General features: G+C 41.1%; 1 protein-coding gene across 3 annotated transcripts in view; it reads right to left on the reverse strand.

Moving 5' to 3' along the window:
- Positions 1–21129, reverse strand: part of KLHL12 (kelch like family member 12) — a 681190-nt gene that overhangs the window by 381796 nt on the left and 278265 nt on the right. For all 3 annotated transcript variants that reach the window (XM_044076678.1, XM_044076681.1, XM_044076679.1), the window contains exon 6: positions 20070–20184. In XM_044076678.1, coding sequence (XP_043932613.1) covers positions 20070–20184 — 115 coding nt within the window. The remainder of the gene's footprint in view (positions 1–20069; positions 20185–21129) is intronic.

The following is a 21129-nucleotide window of genomic DNA, read 5'->3' on the forward strand; positions in this document are numbered from 1 at the left end:
ATCCCTCCCCCACCCCAAACAAAATACTCAAGACAGGTGTGGTATCCTTCAAGGCCCCCGAGCCAATGGAAACCACAACCCAAGCTGCGGAAGCCCTTACAAATGCCTTCTATGAACACCTTCAGGACTGCATGGATCAGGCAATCCCAAATAAAACCAAGACTCTTTCCACCAAGGGCAAACGTCCAGTCTGGTGGACCCCAGCCATAAACAAACTTTACAATAAGAGGAGAAAGCTATTACATGATAGAGCAAAATCCCAAAAAGGGAAGGCATCTTTGATCAGTACTAGCAAGAAACTACGATCCCTCATAAAATCATCAAAGGCCAACTTTGAGAAAAAAATTGCCATAGATTCAAAAGACAATCATAAGGCCTTCTTCAGCTATGTCAGAAACCTGGGTGGAAACTCCCAGATATGCTCAGAATTAGTCCAAAATTATACAAAAATCACTGAGCCCACAGACATTGCCAACATACTGGCAGACAGGTTCAGCGCAAACTTCTCCCCCCCAAAAGGAGAGAGAACTATCCCAACAGAGTGTAGCCTCCCAGACATCTCAAATGCGCAGGTGAAAGCTGCTCTCTCTAAAGCTAAAAACACAGCATCAATGGGAATGGATGGTGTCCCCGGCTGTGTGCTACATGAACTCAATGAAGAACTAAACCCGCAAATAAGGCAGCTGTTTAATCTTAGCCTTACCACAGGATATGTGCCCAAGGAGTGGTGTACGGCAACTGTGGTCCCACTCCACAAAGGTGGTGCCTCTACGGACCCTGGTAATTACCGCCCCATAAGCTTAACAAGCCTGGTCTGCAAAGCTATGGAGAGGATCATAATGGAACTCATAAACAAGGACATAGGGGACTTGCAGACCTTGGACCCAACCCAGTTTGGCTTTGTCAAGGGCAGATCTTGCCTTTTGAACCAGTTACTAAGGCCATTGATGAGGGAAAGGCAGTCCATACAGCCTACCTTGACCTTGCAAAAGCTTTCGACACAATACCCCACTCGGGTATCATAGAGAAACTTACCAGCTTAAATGTAAACCCATATGTCACAAGATGGGTTGCAAACTGGCTAAAGGACAGAACCCATAGGGTTAGAGTTGCTGGAGCCATGTCAGACTCCAAGCCGGTTACAAGTGGTGTCCCACAGGGCTCAGTCCTTGGCCCCCTATTGTTCGGCATCTACTTCTCAGAAGTACAGGCAAACATAGGAGGACTATGGCTGAGAAAGTTTGCGGATGACTGCAAACTGGGTGCCATAGTGGATAGTACATCGGACACAGACATCCTTCAGAGGGGTCTCACGGAAACTGATAGCTGGTGCCAGAGCCATGGCCTGAAGTTAAACGCAAAAAAGTGTATAGTCATACCCTTCGGGAAAAACAAGGTAACCCCAAGCTACCATATAGGTGGCAACCCACTAAGCACAGAAGAGGTTATCAGGGACCTGGGTACCCAGGTTGACAGTGGCCTCTCGTTTGACACTCACGTTGCTAAAGTGGTTCGAAAGACCTTCTACATTGCCCATCTGATCGTGAAGGGATTCACATCCAGATCAAGTGAGGTCATTGTTCCCCTGTACTCTTCACTTATCAGACCAATGATCGAGTACAATGCCCCATTCGGGATGTATCACACCCGACACCTGCAGCAATTGGAGAGACCCCAAAAGTTCCTCACCAAAAGGATAAAGGGACTCCAAAACCTGTCATATACTGCCAGACTGAAGAAACTCCAACTCTATTCAGTTGCATACCGTCTGCTCAGAGGTGACCTGTGCCTGACATACAAGGCCATGACCAACCCGGAATTAATGGACATGCTCCACCTCAAAAAATCCAAATCCACCAGAACCACTAGAGCAAGTGACTTAAACCTTAGCACGGATATAAATAGGACGTGCTGGAGGGATAGATTTATCACCCAGAGACTCCCCATGCTGTGGAATAAAATCCCGGTCCATGTGAGGCAGAGCACCTCGCTGGCTCTGTTCAAGAGAAATCTTGACCGGTGGATGGGAGATCGTAGGTTTACCCCGGGAATCATCTCTGTGTCACTGCTGGACAGAGGCACAACAAACTAATGGGCACATTATTTCTAACATAAGGGGTGGCGTAAGCCACATAACTTTGGGCTAGGCTTATAAATGCCTTAGGGCAGATAGCCTAGTATAAACCTATGAACCTATTCAGCTACAGGGCTTTTATACAGAAATTTATGTGAGTCAGGGACTCTGTAGCATCTGTCAGGTTTAACAGGGGCTGGAGGTAAGGAATCAGGATTTAAGCTGGATTCAGTATACACATCATCCACAATATCTAACACTGGCGGAATAGCAAGGGGGTCTGTGTTGAGGTAATAAAAGGAAGTCTCTGAGCCTTTTCTTGGATTCTGAGTAATCCTGGCCTTCCCAGTGGAAATGCTCCCTCATGGTATGTAGGGTTTTCCCAAAGCAGTAGTCCTCAGGCGGTGAGGCTGATGGAATTGATTCCTCAGCATCAGAATCCTCATAAGGGGGTAAAGAGTATCATAGGTCTGAGGATGAATCAGAAGAGATGGACACCTGGTCGGATGAGTCATAGTCTGCATCCTGTCTAGACCTTTTATCAGGAGGGGGGTGGGACCCCCTGATTAGAGTGATTAGGTCTTCGGCCATTTTGAGCATTTGTTTCTTAGGCATGGAGGCCTGTCCTGGAGAATGCTGTATTTGTTTCTTTGATTTTAAAGGAGGCTTAGACTTAGCTGAGGGTTTAATGCTTAACTGAGTAGGTCTGAAGACACCCTCTGAAGCTGTGGGTTGCTCAGCTACTCCGGACCCCTCTGAAAGGTTAGTCTCGGTAGGCTGAATAACTTGTGTGTCTAAAGGCCCAGCCATCTCCACGTGGGAGTCAGAGGTGGCCTGTGGTTCTACAGAAGCGGTCATCAGGGACTGCGAAGGCGCCTCGCTGAAAACCGGAGAACCGGCGACTGGCCTAGAAGAGGCTTTTTCGTCAGTTTTAGGCCTCGGATGCCTATCCTTGTCTTTGCACTTTTTGTGTATTCCGGTCGTCAGAAGTTCCGACGGCATGGTATAATTTAATTTTCTACCAAAATAATGTCGGGCAAAATCAAACCGACGTTTAATAGTGCGCTTGTTAAACCTAGTGCAAAACCGACAATCAGTGACGTTGTGGTCTGGGCCTAGGCATGGGATACAATAGGAATGGAAATCCTTATGAGGTGTTTGTTTCCCACAAGAAATACAGTTATTAACTTTTACTGACATCGGTCTGAGGCAAGAAAAAGTTTCCCCAACGGGGTACTTAGCTTTGTAGAAGACTTTGGTTCTGGATTCGGAATGAAAATCTCAGGAGACGCCGACCAGCACTTGCGAACTGCTTTTGCTTCGGGCACTGCGCGGCAAGAAAGACTGAAGAAATTGGCATCGGCTGCATCTTATATACCCCTGTTGCACTGACGTCAGGGAGGAGACAACAGCAACCGACGCCGGACCAAGACTTTGGAACTCAGGCCGACTGGGGAACTGCCTGACGGCAGGATAACCCAAGTGTAATGACTGCAGCAGTATAAAATGATGAACATCAGAAATGTGGCAGAAAAGCTCAGATTGCTTCACTGGCTGGTGGACTGACTTCCAACAGTGCAAGGTCACTTACTGTAAGTCAATTCAACTTGAGCTGATGGCTGTCTCCTACCAACTGTGAGGACCTACTATGAGATAACCTAGTTGCTCATAACCTAATCCTAACAGTGTCGTCATTTTGTTATTAGAAGCAACTTTTCTGCTTAGCCAAGGTAGGATGCAACATTATGTTAGCAAACAACGAAGCATGAACTGCAGTTACTTTGCTCAGATGGTTAACTCTCTCCTTTGGCAAATCATCATTCTGTATAATTCTATTACACTTCAATTTACCCTTAACATTCCTATGTTCAGCCAAAGAATAAATGCTGAATATGTAAATCAAGTCAAAAACTTTGAAGCAGTAGTTAAGACTGGACTCATATGAAATCTATAACGTGCTGCGTTGCAAAGGACATTATCCAAAGGAGTCTTAAAAAATCACAGATTAAGCAAACATACAAGGGCACAGTGGGCTTATGAAAGGTGTCTGGTGTAGGCTACATAAGTAATGGCTGCAAGAATCACATTTAACGACTAAGAAGAGGACAACTCAGCAGACATATGCTATTTCACATAAGTGGGAGCAAGCAGATGCTAAGCTACTCTAGCTAAAGGGCGTCAAAGATGGACAAGGCAAAGGAAGTACAATTGCACACTATCCACAAGCCAGTATGCTGCAAGAATGAATACCACACATGTTCACAGAGTTGTGGAGCAGATGATGCAGAGAAAACCTCCGACTGATTACAAAAAAAATGTATTTGTCTGTGATGTGTCTGACAACATTTCAGGAGGTTTTCAACATTTAAGGCTTATAAGGAAATCAAATTACTTCAAGAAAGGTCAAATAGGACAAAAGGAAAAAAAATGGTTAACAGAATAGTGAAGAAGATGGTGGTAAAATTAAAATAAGAAATTGATGAAAGTGGGTACAGAGCACAAAGCCTGACATCAAAACAATGATTTTGTTCAAACATCTTTAGACGTGCTAACTTGTGTTAGCTGGGAAATGAGACATCTTTTTAAGACAACACCAAAATCAATAAGATATGGACACAATAAATTAAATAAATGAAGGTGGGAAAAGATAAACAGCAAACAAATCTCTCACATTTAAGATGTTCAAGAATAGAGGTTTATGCCAGGATTGTGCCCCAGCTGACTTGTTTTAATTCACAGGACCAAGTGTTGAAAGGAATGGGTCTGAATATTCAATGCAAGTTTGCTAATCACTGGGAACAGTGGAGATGTTTGTGTCCCATCACATGAAGTGCTACCTAATGGATAGTATTTTCCAAAGCAGGGAGATAACAGAAGTGTGTACTTGCCAAGGACTGCTCTATTACCTTTGTCAGGGTGTAAAGAATTCAGGAAATATGCATGGCATGTATGTAAGCCATGGCATAACAAGCACTGTGCTTTCTGGACAACCAACAGTCAGAGGAATATCACAGTCAACTAGGGTGACTATGTGCTAGTGCCCCACTCTAGTACACCACTGCCTGTCAAAGGTCAGAGAGGATGGGGACAAATATGTTAATAAGGGTGTGAAGAAGCTCGACATTTGTGGTTCATGAAGGCTAAAAAATATATTAAAATAACTCTGTAACTCTGAAGAATTCTAGAGAGAAAGTACAGTTGTATCCCACTTACCTTAACTGTAGAAGTTGGAATAGATCAATGTTGCAGTACTAACCCTTGGGACTTCATGCAGTGCAAAAGCCAATGACAGGCCCAATTTCCAGTGTCTTAGTATCATCCCAAACTGACGCATGCACAGTGACCTGTGTATGGACATTGGGGTATAAGAAGCCATCTGTTAGCACCATCTTCAGGTCTTTCTAAGCCAAGAAAAACAATCTGATGCCCGAGGACAGCACAATCTCCCCAGCTATCTAGTCTTGGTTGTGAATGCAAGACAGAAAGAAACATGAGTAAAGTTGGAAAGAGCCAAAGGAACTATATGTACAGGCAGAAACAGAGATGGTCCCTACCGAGTTGAGGGGTAGGAGAGTGGGAATACTGATCTACTTAAACAGCTACAATTATGGTTAAATGGGACACAGCTGTACTATGTTCTTCATAGTGAACGCTGCAGTATTAATCCTTGGGAAGAGCCCCAGGGCTACTCTGAGGGTGGAGAAGAACATTGATGGATTAGAAAATAATATTTTGTTTGATGGCAGAAGTAAATCCTGCAATGTGCATGGAAACATGTCCAAAGTTATAGTGTTTACTAAAGGTGTGGACAGAGTTCCAAGTGGCTGCCTCTAGGATGGTTTGAGTGGGGACTCCCTTGGGGAAATGCAGTGGTGGAATGGGCTCTAAACTGGGCAGGAAGAACTTTCCATGGTGTGTGTACAGAGCCTGAAACAGTTTGCAATGCATTTAGAGGTGGTTTTGTTTGAGACAGGCTTGCCTGTTTACCCTCTGAGAAGGATAACAACAGCTGGTGTGCCCAGTCCACAGTTTTTGATTTGTCCAGGTAGTACTTGATCTCTCTGTTGACACTCAGTAAGTGAAGGATTCTTTCCACTTTATGTGGTTTTTGGGAAGAAGACATACATACGGATAGCCTGGTAAAAGTTGTGTTCTGAAATCACCTTAGGCATGAACTACAGGTTTGTTCTGAGGGTTACCCTGTCCCTGGGGAAGACAGTGAAGGGCTCTATACACATGACATCCTGCAGTTGAGAAACTCTTCCAGATGAAAAGACAGCTAAAAGGAAGGGGGGGTCTTCAAAGGTGAACATCGTAAAAGGCGCAGTAGCAGCTCAAAGGGTGGCAGGGATTGTTTTTCCAAACACAGTTTACGTACCATGCTGGGATGGGGTCCCTTCTGGGAGGTCTCAAGTGAATTACCTCTTTTAGAAAGAGTTTCATGTCAGGATGAGAGAAGAGCAGTTGAGTAATATGCAAGCAAACTGAGAGAGCTGCAGAATGGACTTTTATATTGTAATACGAATGGCCCTGTTCAAATAGATGTGAAAGGTAAAGCAGTACTGAACTGATATCTGCGTGAGATGGGACAGTGTGTTGGCCGTGACACCAGGTAGAAAATCCCTTTCATTCTGCCATGTATGATTTTCTACTGTTAGGTTTTCTTGCCTCCTTCAGAATACATAGCACCTCTTGGGTTAGGTATCGAGGTGGGTGCGATGACCCAATCCTTCAGGCAGATAGACCGACAGATGCAAGGTTGGGGTGGAAGACTGATCCCCTGATTTGTCTGAGAAGGTCTATGTCCTTTGGGAACATGTGAAGCCTCCCTCTCACTGAGGTTGAGGAGCAGACGGAACAAATGTTGTATGGGCTAGAAGGAGGCTACCAGTATCATGCTGCTCCTCTCAGTCCTGATCTTTGTAAGTACCCCTGGAATCAAGGGTAATGGGGGAAAGGCATACAGGAACCACTGGGTCCATATGAAGGAGAAGGCATCTGTTTTCCAGGCTCTCTCCTGCTGTGTGTTGATGCAGAATCTCAGAAATTGTTTGTTGTGAAGAGAGACAAAAAGGTCTATGGAGGGGATTCCCTACAACATGATGAGATCCAGGAATACTTCCCTCATTATCATCCATTTGCTTAGATATAGTAAGTCCCTGCTCAGGGAGTCTAGAAGAATATTGCTGTGGTTCACAGTGTACAATGCTGTGAGAGTGATCCCCAAGTATTGGGGGAATAACAGCCAAACATTTCTGGAAAGACTGCAGAGTTGTTAAGACAAGGGGCCCATTGTTTGTTTATGTACCACATGACTGTGGTACTGTGTATAGGGATTTGCAGAGTTCCTGGGCTTAAATGCTGTTGGGAAGCTTTCATGGTCAGAAAGACTACTAGCATTTCTATTAGACTGATATGTAATTTCCTCTGTTGTGGGGACCAAATGCCCTGCTCCTTCTGTGGGCCTAAGTAGGTTCCCCAAGCTATGTCTGAGCTATCTGTGGTGCTGGACTTGTCTGCCTTAGACAGCATGAAGGTTGCTCCTTGGTTATTTTCTATGGTGATCTTCCACCATAGAAGTTCCTTCCTGTGGAATGGGAGCACGGGTAAAATGGTTTCTAGGGGCTGAGAGTGCCGCTCTCAGACATTTTTGAGAAACAACTGCAATTTCCTCATGTGTAGATTTGATAAAGGGATCATCAGGATACATGATGCCACTTACCTTAAGATCCTTAAGAACTCCCTGGCTGAGATCATTTGTTTTGTAAACAGTTTTTTTAACACCTTTACTGAATTATCATTTGTGACACAGGCAAATTTACATTTATATAAATATAATCACACTGTATTAACAAGTTCACATTTACAAACATTATACTTCACATATATTGCTATACATCGTATAAGCTAAGCAACATTACATAAATTATTCACTTCCTGCCCTTTTTTTTATAAACAAGAAACATTTACATAAATGAAAATAAACCACATCGACACAATCTTAGTTGCAAGCATTTTACATCACAAACCAACACTTCCAGTTGCAAATATTATTCATCACTTATACTCTACCAAATCATTTCAGTCAAACATTACATAGCTCATTTAAGTCCTGCTTTCTTTTAAACCTCATTCCCCCACCTGTATGTATTGTTCCCACAATTCCCATATTTTCCTATGTAGTTTGCTCCTACCCTTTTCTAAAGATCTCAATTCCAGTTGCTTTATCTCTGTTACTATATTCACTACTCCTAGTATAGTTGTTTTATATTTTGATTTCCATTTTCTAGTAACTGTGTTTTTGGCAGCCACCATAATTAAACACAGCAAGGCCTTACCATGTCTAGGCAATTCCGATTTATCATAGCTCTGAAAAATCATCTCCATCATTACACCAGTCTGCCCACCCTGCAGCTCCAACAATGCATCCTGTATAGAATCCTTAAAGTCCGTCAATCACCACATTTTCAGAAAATATGTTCCCAACTACCTCTTTCTTTCCTGTCACATTTGCTGTCCACCTGCAGAAAAATTCTCTGGAGTCTACTTGGGGTATAAAAATATCTATGTAAACATTTCTAAGCAAAAATCTTAAATCTTCTAGATTTTGTTGCATACTTGGGAGACATACATATATCCTCCCCCATTGCTTCTTTGTGAATTGCTTATCCAATCTCTCTTCCCAATCCTTTCTGACATCCTCTGATTGACTCTTATAGTTATCATGCAATATTTTATATGCTCTATTAATTATTCCTTTTTTAATGGTAGCTTCTATTCTAGATTCTACTAAAAACTCTACCAGTGCTGGTCTTTCGTTTAGGACCCCTCCCCCCCAATTCCTTCTCTCTGCCTATACTCTGATATCAATCCTTGATAGGGAAAGCAATCTCTAACCCTCAGTCCAAATAAATTATTGGTGTCTTCCCACTCTGTCATCTTTCCCCTCTCTAGTTATTTGCTCCCAATACCTTAGTTCCTTTGTCAGTTTTCTCCAATAAATTCCGGCCCCCTCTTGCCTACTATCTACATCCCTAACTGCACTCATCCCTATCGGCAGAATCTCCTTTCTCCTTTCCCTTGTCGGCTTAGTTCTTAGGATACTTTCTGCTGCTTTACAGACATAACATTCTGTATGACTATTGTTATTCTCCTTAAAGGCCTGCATCCAAAATCCCAGTCTATCCTTGTTTCATGACCCCCCCCCGTTTCATCATCATCCCTTTCCACTTTGAATTATAGTTTTCTGCTTTTACTATGTATAGGAGCCATAAATGCGAAAAAGCTATAATACAAAAGCTATGGAAGTGGTGGTATACTGGTTACGTTATTGGCTCTTAGTTGTCAGCATTTCTACCAACTTAGGTTCTAATCCCACCTCTGCAAATATGATAATGATTGGGGGTTGGTATGATGGTTTAGGTGTTTATCTCACAGGCACAAAGCACCATGTTTGATTCTTAGCTGTGTTGCTCTGAAATACCCCTTCAGATTGGGTAATTCCAATCCACCATGTTCGACTGGAAGAATCAGCATATCCCACTTGACTCTTGCCATCTTCCCCTCCCACATAAAGTCCTTCAGCTTTTTATTAACTGTTATCCACAACTTCTGCTCTGGTTGATAAAAATATGCCTGACCTGTTTATAAGACTAATGAGACTAAAAGTATTTTAACTGCTTGAATCTTACTATCCATATTCTCACATATCCTTAGCTGCCACACCAGAACCATTTTAATCCATAAGATGGACATTGCTGAACCAATTCATATGCGAGCACATAATTTACTGATATTGCCTTTATTTTAACTTCATTAATTTTGCATCCTAGTAAAATTTGAAACTGTCTCAAAATGTTCCACAACACTGTAATGTCTCTTTCTGGTTTTGTCAGGTATAAAACAATATCATCAGCAAATAGAGCCAGCTTTTCTTGACTACCACCAATTATATCCTTGAATTTCTGAGTTCCTTATTGTCTTTGCCAGTGGTTATAAATATAATGCAAATAACAAACAGGAAAGAGGACATCCCTGCCTGGTCCCTCTGCTCAAGCAGAAATTATCACAGAGGACCCCACCCACTTTAATTTTCACCTCTGATCCCTCATATATCCTCCTAATCAACCTAATATTTTTTCAAGAAATGCCAAATGCTTTCACTGCCTTGCTCATAAAGTCCCAACTTCCCCTGTCAAATGCTGTCTCTGCATCAGGAACGACCAACAATAATAGTTTGTTGTTTGTCTTTTCGGCTTTTTCCTGGTTAGGGGTCGCCACAGCAGAACTCCGGTCCGCTAATGATTGGCAGTAGATTTTTTTTTATGGTGCCGAGTTGCCAGCCCGATGCTCAACCTTCAGCGAAGGCACACACATTCACGCATGCCTTTCGAATACCATTCGACTGCGGGGAGGACATGCAGACTCCACACAGAAGGCACTCCAGCCGAGAATCGAACAGGAGGGCCTCTTGCTGTGAGGCAACAATGCTACCACTGCATCACCACGGCTTATGACCAACAACAATATACGAAAATACCATTCTGACCAACAACAATGGTATTTTCTTATATTCTGCTTCCCTCTGGATCATCAGTGTTCTGTTAATGTTGTCAAATATTTGCCCCCCCCCCCCTCCACAAAACCACACTGATCCATATCCAACAATGTTGGCATTACTTTTAGCCATTATAGACATAAACACTTTAAAATCATGGTTTAGTAATGAAATTGGCCTGTATGAAGCTGGATCTGATGGATCTTTGCCCTCTTTAGGTATTACAGCTACCACTGCTTTCTTCCAGGATGTTGGTACTTCTCCTCTTAAAATACTCCTAAACAGAACCTTCCAGGTCTTTATCAGTTTTTTCCCTCCTAGCTTCTAAACTTCCACAGGAATATCATTTATTCCTGGGGACTTTCCTCTAGACTGGTTATACATCACAAATTTTATCTCATCTCCTCCTATCCTGTCAGTAACTGAGTCTCATCTACCTCTAACCTTGGCATATTTAATTCTTCCATAAACACTTCCATTTTTATCTTTTCTTGATTTCTGTATTTCTCTGCTTTATACAGACTTTCATAGAATTTCTAAATATTTCTAATACCTCTACAGGATCTCTTGTTACCTTCTTTGTTATAGGCTTCCTAAACTTGGCAACAGCCCTTTCTACAATGTGTTGCCTAAGTCACTGTGCTAAAAGTTTTTGTGCTCTAGTGTTATTATAAAAAAACAGTTGTTTAACAGCAATCTTTATAAACTCATGTATATTATTGAGGTAATCCCTTATTTTTGTTTAGCATTCTGCAAGTCAACCCTCTTCCTGTTCTCTGAAATTCCCCCTATTCAGCAATACTTTAACATTTGTCAGCCCCTCTAAATAATTCTTGATACTTCTTAACCACAGCTCCCTTTCTTTTATTTACACCCTATTTTTAAACTTCACCTTAATTTTATCCCATTCCCTAGCTATATTTTCCTAAGTAATTTCTATTCTCTCGAATAGCTCCTGAATAATCTCCACTGCCCATTCCTTAAATTCCTCTTTTTTCAACAAATAGGAGGGAAAAAGCCAGTATCTGATTTTTATTTCATTACCCTCTGTTTTTTTATTCTTTTAGGTATTACTGGCACATGATCTGAAATAGTTACAGGGTACATATCAAGAACTTCAACTAAATGCACAAGTTACTGTTAAAAGTAAATTCTGTGTAGCCTAGCCCAGATTTTATATATTTGGGAATAATATGTAAATTCACATCTTCTATGCCAAACATTTTCATAAATTTCTTCAAAAATCTACTCTCCTTTGTTATACTTTTCCTTCTGCCCCCCCCCCCCACATCTTCACTGCTGCAAATCAAATTCCAGTCCCCTATAAGTAACATTCCTTGCTGAAAACTGATTATTTCTCCTAGAATTTAGATCCATTATAGCAGTTTATGTGGAATACAAATACATGCCAGTGTAATACTCTTTCCCTTGCCAGCAACCCCTTATCAATACAAACATGCCACTATTATCTTTTTATCCTCTTCTATCACTATTGGTGCTCCTCTTGCAATTAATATAAGGGCTCCTCTTTTCCTTTGTCCTAGATATTCCAGTGAATAACCATCCTTTTTTCCAAGTGTGTCTCCTGTAACATATTTGCACTCTACATTTTTAATACATTTCAATGTTCTTTGTTTCTTGTATTTATCTATGAGACCTTTGACATTTAAAGACATTACAAAAAGCATCATTGTATTAAAATGTTATTCCCACCCTTTATGTATAATACCTTTTCTGTTAAATGTCTAGTTCCAACCTTTGTGTTACATGCATACACTGTTTAACTGGTTGAACCTTTATGTAGTTGTTTCTTGTCATATCCATTTGAGCCTATGTCACATCTTACAAACTTTTTGTTTTATTGAAAGCCCTGCAAAAAAAAAACAAACAAAAAAAAAACAAACAAACCCCAATACCCCCTAAAACCTATTAATTTAATACTAACACACAAAACTACACTTCAAATATTGAAGTTTTACCCTCATAATAGGAACATATGTCCCAGACTGTCAGCCACACTCACAGACTTGAGTGAACCTAAAAGAAAGGTTGTCCACACTAAGACTCATAGTGCTAACTGCTTTGTCTTATCTTTATAGCTCATCCAGCTGGGAAAACCCCTGAATGCTTTCAGAGAATATTATTGCCTAGCCAGTTTCTCTTTTCCTTTTTCCCCCCAGTAAATCACTCTCCACCAGACTGTAACCAATTTCTCTTTATCAGATTGTCTCCATGGTAACACGAGAACCAGACAATAAATTTCTCTTTATCAGATTGTTTCTATGGAGACATGAGGCCCAGATACAGAGCTGCTACTAAGCATACATATATTTGCTAGAAAAAGCATCATAATATTCAATATACTTTTTAATTTACTTGCTTTCTCTTAAAACTTGTTACTAAATTAATCTAAGGTCCTTAATCCAGTTATTCCTCCACACAAGAATGAGAAAAAAATACTTTAATTTTTATTTTGTCATGCTCTTTTAACTACGCTTTTTTTTCTTCTTTGTTTTTTTTTACATTTCTTAAAACTGAACAAAAAGAAAGAAAGGAGGGAAAAAATGAACAGCAGCACATGTTTACAGTTAAAAATAACTAAGAAAATTTTACTTTATAGCATGCAAAGACAACCATAAACCACAAAAACAGTACTGTTAAAAAAGGTGTTCTTTACTTACAATTAATTTTCTCCCCTCTCTTCCCCTCTCCAAAACATTTTAGAGTGCCCACAAGTTCAACAAATTGTGAAAAAGTCCAATATTTCCAGATTTTCTTGCTTTGTCATATTTCACAAATATAATTATTACACTGTAGTCTCATATTAAGTTACTGGTTTTATTACTGTTCATCTCCATCTCGAACTCTTGTGTCTACTTCATTTCCAACTTACTCTTGATTCTTCTAGTCAACTCTCATGGTCCCTTCCTTCTCTCTAACAATTTCCACTGAAAGAGTGGAAAAGGTTTCATAGGTACAGTTTCTATGTGGTCTTTATCAGCAGAAGAAAAAGAAGCAGAATCTCCTTCTGTTTCACAGTTCACTTTTTTGTTGGACAAACTTTTGTATTTTCTCTTTAGCATGTACTTCATCAAAAAATCATTTTGTCCCTCCAGGAAAGAATAACTTAAAGACAACTAGGTACATGAGTCTGAATCTCACACCCACATCTTGACATTCCCTGAATAGTGGAATGAATTTACTCCTCTTCTGCCTGGTGTACAATGAGTAATCATTCTCTACAAACACTCTGCTGTCTCCCACTTTTAGTATTTTGTCCTTCTGCCACAATTTTGTCAGAATCAACTCCCTCTGCTGGTAGGATTGCATCTTTACTATTAAAGGTGTAGGTTGCTTTCTCATAGCCAGGTTTGGAGCATACACACAATGTGCTCTTTCAACTAACAACTCCTGCTGTGGAACTTCAGTCCAGTTGCTTACTTGTGGTTTCATAAAATTAATGCAGTCTGTTCCTTCCAGCATCTCTGGTATAGCTAAATATCCCAGGTTTTCCCTATGTGCTCTGTCCTCTAATTCTGTTATTTTCTGAAACATCTCTTCCTGAGCAGTCTCATATTCAGCAAGCATTTTCTTCATTTCAACCTCAGCTTTTTGCAGCTTTATCACCTCATCTGACTATCTGTTTAAAGTGTCTTTCATTTTTCCAGCTTTTTGTTGTTTGTGGTGATATACTCCACTGGTGTTTCATTTATTCTAACCAGGTCTGTGTGCAATTGTTTTATGACTTCCAGTAACCTACAGGAAGATATGTCTGGAGGTTGCATTCCTTTCTGCTGAACAGCTGCAGAACTTTCCCCAGTCAGTGTTTCTTCCTTACTTTTTTAGCTGATTTTTCTTCCAGGTCTATGTATTTCTTTTTTCCTGGCATCTAGGCAGTCAACTTATTAGCCAGTTGCTGAAATTTACCCATAAACACAAAATCCTACTGGTCTTCTCTGTTGAGTTTCTGTTTTCACAATAGGACAGCTACAGTTAAGCTGTTACTCAATGTGTAGCCATCTTGGAAGTCCGTTGTTTTGTAAATAGGTTATTCAAATAATCCATCAGGAAAACCACCTTGTCCCGAGGAAGAAATGCTTCCTGTTGAGTTGACTCTATTAGGACCCCCAGGAACAGGATCTGTTATTGGAGAGATATCTGAGATTTCTGTATGTTTAATGTGAGACCCACCTTTTGGAAGCAGTCTACAGAAGACTGGAAGGCATGTAAGGTCTCCAAGGTGGATCTTCCTTGGATGACACAGTTGTCTAATTAGAGATAAATGTGACTCCCCCCCCCCAACATTCTGCAATGTGCTATCACTGTGCCAAGTATTTTGTAGAGACCAAATGGTAGAGCACAAAACTGGAGTGGGAGACAGCGGGTATGAATCCTGGGCATTTTCTGTAAATGATTTCTATAGGAACATGAAATTAAGTATCCTTCATGTCAATAGTGACCATGGAGGTATCCTGAAAAATCATGGGTAGCAGCTTTTGCAAATTAAGCATCTTGAATTTTAGCATATGGAGGAATTTGTTTAGCTTTAAAAGATCCAGGACAGGCCTCCAAGTTCCCTCTTTTCTTGGGAACAGGAAGACCCTAGAATAAAAGCAGATTCCCTCTTGACCTGGGGGAACTGGCTGTATTGACCCTTGCTGCAGTAAATCTTTTCTTGTTCCTTGGAGGTCCTGGTGTGCCCAGAAAGGGTTGGATTTCCCTCAATTGGATATAGCATTCTTATTTTATAATGCTGAGGACCCACTGACCTCTTGTGATGGGATTCTACTGACTTAAGAAGAGAGAAAGCCTCCCTGCCAGAGGACCAGGGTAAGAGATGGAAGGGTAGCATGTAGTCACAGCTGTTCTCTGTGCTGACCATGCTTTTTGGCAGCACACAATCTCTGGGGTTGTTCTATTTACCATCTTATGGACTGCCTTTGTCTTTTTCCATAGGAAGGCTTCCTCTTGCCTTGTCTAGGTGGGAAGGGCCAAGGTTTAGAGGGATAGTTTCTACTGTACCTCAGTGTTGGAAAAAAGTAGAATTCCTTGACAGTTTTAATTTGTTTGCCTTTTTTGCCTAGTTTATCGAATACTTGTTCAGCTAGAGGTCCAAACAGGAACTCTTTGTCAAATGGGGCACCCAATAACTCTTCTTTTTACTTGGTCTGACAGTGGCTGAATTTGAGCCATGTATGTCTGTGAATAACTGAACCTGTGGCAGCTGCTCTGCAAGAGGCATCTAAGGTGTCATATATCCATACTTCATAGAGTGCCTGGCTATCTGTAAAGCTTCTCTATGTCCTGAGCCTCCTTGTACAAGGTTCTATCTGACATGAAATCAAGTTTTGCCATCATTTTATCTTGAAGTGATTCCAAGTATTTTATCTTAGTGAATTGACAATTTAAACCTCTTATGGCTAGGGTTAAAGAGGTATATGTTTTCTTGCTAAACATGTCCAGTAGTCTGCTCTCCTTGTCATTTGGCACGGGATGCCTGGATGGTCCTTTGTGACCCCCTTTAGTAGATTTGGCGGAGACCACAGAGGGATCAGCTTTGGGATTTTGGTAGATATGTTTGTGACAGTCAAGCACTCTATAGAATTTGTGTGGCTTCCTAGGTGCAGGTGGTAAGGAGTCAGGGTACAGGGCTATGTCCTCAAACACATCATCTAGTACAATATGTACAGGGGAAATAGCAAACGGTCTAAGAGAAGGTAAGCGTAATAGTTCCCTGTGATGTGTCTGTACCTGGGAGAACTGCTTACTTTCCCAGTTTAAAGCTACTTTCATTTTGTGTAACGTGTCTCCAAAGGAAAGGTTTCCGGGTGGGGAAGCTGAAGATAGAGTATCATTTGATTCAGGGTCAGGGTAGATTTGGGGAAGTAAATGACCTGAACAAGAGATCTCTTCCTCATCTTCAGAGGACAAGGGGACTTCCTCCTCTTGGAAGGTTACTTCCCTAGTCCTTTTAGTCGGGAGTCAGAGAAGCCTCAGAAGCAGGTTATGAGGGTTCTCTGGACAGCCACGAATTCCTGTATTATCTTAATCAGGTCCTGGACTTTGATCTGAGGTGTGGAGGCAAGGCCAAGATGGAAGCCTGTTTCAGTTTGAAAGACTGTTTAACAGGTGCAGCAGAGGGATGCAGTTGTTGGATTACTACCTTGGTAGGAATGTTGGAAGTCAGAGGAGACATAAGGTCTCTCTGTGAAATCACTTTAAGGATATCACATGTGGATGCCTGCACAGTAGTGTCAGACTCAACTGACATGTGAGCAGTGGTGGCAGTCGTGAGTAGGCCGAGAACTGTTGAGGCCTCCTGAGGGGACGTGCCAGAGGGTTCCAGCTTAGCAGTCGATGGTCCCGGGGGATGTAAAGGCACATCACCAGGCCAGCTGAAAGGTTGATGCAGTAGCTTTTTCTTTGGCCTCCGGATCCTAAGCTTTTTATCTTTTCACTTTTTTTTTGGATCACACCAGTGGCCATTGGTGTGGTAGTGGAACCTGCAGAAGACGGAGGTTGTGATGCTACCAAAGAAGCTGACGATGAGGATTCCATGTAAGCTATGAGTAACTCGGCCCTACGTTTACTGGTTTTTGGATGAAAGTTAGAGATGTCATGCTGTGGCCTCAAGCAAAACCAGTGAAAAATCTTTATGCATTATTTTGTTTCCCACAGGACAAACTGTTATTAACTTTTATGAACATTAATTAGAAAAGAAATTTCCCCAACAGGGTACTTAGCTGTCTGGAAGCAGAGGAACACTGGAAGCATGAGATAATCAATAGATTGCACGGCTAGAAAGAACTGAAGATGGCACCAAAGGCCAAAGGTACCCTGACCTCCAGATGTTGGTCACTGAGCGCCTGTTAACTTGAGATGTTCTAAGACTCTGGAAAACGGATCAATCGCTGACTTCTGCATGGCAGGAAGTCCCAAGGACTGGTACTGCAACACTGACTATGAAGAACATCAATACAGCTGACGCAATGTGAAGAAAGAAATGGACAAAAAAAAAAGGAAAAAGAAAAATCAAACTTTAACCACAGATGTTTAGCTCAGAACTGGAATGTGGAGTATTAGAAAAGATTCTGATTGTCACTAGTCAGATTTTGGGATTGATAACAATCATATGTTAACAAACAATACTGCAAGACAGACAACAGGGTTAGTAAATTCTATAATGTGTGTGGGGGGATGGGTGGAGCACAGCTACAGTACTATCTCCAGCATGTTTAAAGAGCAAAAGATCCAGGTGGCAGTACACAGGGGAGATGGGCATCCAAGCACAAATACTAATGACAGATGGTTCCGACACTAGCCCTTGTCTGCTTAAGCACCTAATATCCTATTCTAATCAATTTATTCACTTCTAGCAGAGGTTTATGAATGGCATATAAACAATGGAATTTAAGTTTTTTTTTTAATTTAACTGGTTAAGATTCACTATGCATACAATTCAAGACTGACCTGAGATTACTACGCGAATTGGTAAGTTACAGTGAAGGAAAATTCTGTTTTCCACACAGAGATCAAGATTCTTCTAGTGACTCCTTGAAGGCACTGTTGCCAAGACACTAGAGAGGTAAATAAAGATTTTACTCATTTATCTGTGGCTGTTGCTTTGGACTTGACTGCTTGCTGCTTAATGTGTGGTTTTGTAATTCTTGTACTATAGCCCTTATGCCACCAATTTTGCTGCTTGCCTACTGACCCCAGAAGCATGTCATCATAAAATGTAAATCTTTCCCTTTTGGTGTTTGCGGCAAAGTTCCTATTTCCCACAAGACTTTTTTTTTTTACCCCCTTGCTTTAAACCTAAGGTACCATGTTCCTGTCCATTTGCCTAGTTTTAGGACTGTTCCTACTCCTCCAGACTTGCCTATCTTTCTGCATGTGCCACTGGCACCAATATATGTGAAGAACTTTTCCACAAGCCCACCTGCAAAGTCAGTGACACAATAAGAAGACAAGCCTCAGATCCCTTACCTCGGGTACTGTCCCAATGGACTGGTATCAGAACATACTGAAGTGAAACCAAAGTGGGTGAACATGGAACTCGACTCAATACCAGACCCTGACTTACCCAATGGGAGGACTGCTCTCAGAACCAGACCTTAAGTGTCATCCAGAAAGGCTGTCTTATTCACTTTATTTTTATTTACTTTTATTTTTATTCATATTTGTTTTCTGGGGTAGAGCACTGACTTTCATATCCTTTTTCCAACTTAGCCCGGGAGCACTGTCTGGTTAAATGACTTGCTCACAGTTAGGCAATGGAGGCTGAGGGAATCAAACCTTGCACCACTGGACCACAGGAAACAGCTCGTTAACTGCTCCTTAATCCTCTAAGCCAAATGTCGGACAATACATTCTTAGAAGTCTTAGAAGACAATACAATTCTTAAAAAGTATCCCAGGAAATGCCTAACTCTAGGAACAATGAACTGAACTCATAACAAGTTCACAAGGAATAGTCTCAGCATCTGTCTTTGCACTATCTACTGGAAGAAATGGCTTAAGAAGAGTACCTGAGAAATATTGCTAGTTATCTCTGTTCAATTTACTGAAATCCTTTCAGCATTATCTTATGCTTCCTGTCCTCGAATTGGCCTCCCTTCCTGTTTCTAAACATGCATCCCACACTTAGTTTGCTGACAAGTCTATTATGTGACAGTATGACAAAGGATCTGCTGTACCATTTCCTCTTGAAATCTCCATCTGGTCAATGAAGGCAAGCTGTGACAGGACAGACACTAAAGAAGCAAACTAGAAGAACATTTAGACATAAACTGTCACTGAATACTTTATGGTACACTGTAGGGTACCAGCTGTATGACGGCACTTTTCAATAGCACAGCAAAGACCCAGGTTCATTAAAACTGCCATGCTAAATCATCAATGAAAGGTGGGCCATTACAACTAATTGAATCACATCAGTTGACAAACTCAAAATCTACAAAACCGATCATCACCCTTGATGCAGCTACCCACTGTCTTTCATTACTGCATTTTGGCTAACATTATGAGTAGAAAGCAATGTTACATTCATGGAAATTAACAAAGCATGATATGACAGAATGTGATTACCTGGCTCTGTAATGTGTCATGAGTTTTGAAGGTCATCTGATTCCAGTCTTCATTAGAGGTGTGAAGTGAAACAAGCTCAGGCCCTCACCTCCAAGGGAGTGAGAGCTGTCTACTAAGTACATACACAATCTTTTCCTCCCTAACTGGTTTTCTGGAAACCTGGGTCCGGTCATAGTCCCAGGACTCCACAGTCACCAGTACAGCTCTTGGCACAATACATATGGCATACACTGTCACAGAAAGGTAATATTCACATATAGGCTCTTGTCTGTCGCTTACCAAAAAAACCCCAGAAAACTCTAGTAAAAACAGAAACACTGGTTATTTACATTAACATACTGATGCTCACCTAATCGAGCCCGTGTCCTGGGACCTTGCATCTGGCTCCGAAGCTCTGGTCGCAAATGAAACTTCTTTGCTTCATCCACAAGATCTCTACACTGCAAACTACATCGGATCAATGGCTTTAAAAAACAAAATACAAAGAGAGGTAATTACACCATTCAATCAATATATAAAGGACAGTGCAGATTAACAGAGAACTTTTAAGATAGCAAAAGCGATATTGATGGCGTTAAATTACAATTCTATACACAATAGTATGACAATGAATGAAGATAAAAGTCTCTGACACACAGAAAGCTGATGCTCCCAATTTGTGTATGGGATACAACTGAAGTCAAAGTCTGCAGGGAGTACTAAATAGTACTTTTGTGGTCCCACGGATAGTGAATGTTAACATGAAAACAAAGATTCCCAAGGACATCTGCTAACACGCATATTTTACATTCTGGTTTGAGTCATGGATGAAAAAGTCTGCAATAGACCAATTCTCTTTCCTTGTTGACAAATATAAAAATTACATTCAAGGTAGTGAAGAGAAGCATGACAACAAATGCAGGAACATCACATTGGAATATGGCTCTCGCAGCCAGGAGTAAATCCCCAGCAGTGTCAGTTTCAAGTCAGCAGATGGGTAGTTGATCATTCTCCTCCTAGGCAATTATAGACAGATAACAAGGATGAACCATCAATACTACCAACACATTAAAAGTGACTCCCAGTTAAAGGCAGCTTAGCTCACTGGACATCTTCAGAACAGGCAGTGCTATCTTACTGGACCATGTAACAGATGTACGACTTGTTGCCAAATGGCTCTCTACTTTATCTTCTCAGCTACAAATCTTCCCAGCTCCCCAGTCCTGATTTACTGTTATTTATTCTTGTTTGGTAACTGGGGCTGAACACTGATTCCAATGGAAATTTTCCAGGTTCATCCCAGAGTTATATACTGAGAGAGTAAATGCACCTAACAATCTAACAATAACCACATAACACATTAACAACATGTTAAGTTGCAACCATGCACTTCTATTTAACAATAAGCCAATTTCTTAACAACCTATAAT

This window comes from Protopterus annectens, chromosome 7.part0 (assembly GCF_019279795.1).
Source record: "Protopterus annectens isolate FY-2018-M chromosome 7.part0, PAN1.0, whole genome shotgun sequence".
In the NCBI taxonomy this organism is placed as follows: Eukaryota; Metazoa; Chordata; order Ceratodontiformes; family Protopteridae; genus Protopterus; species Protopterus annectens.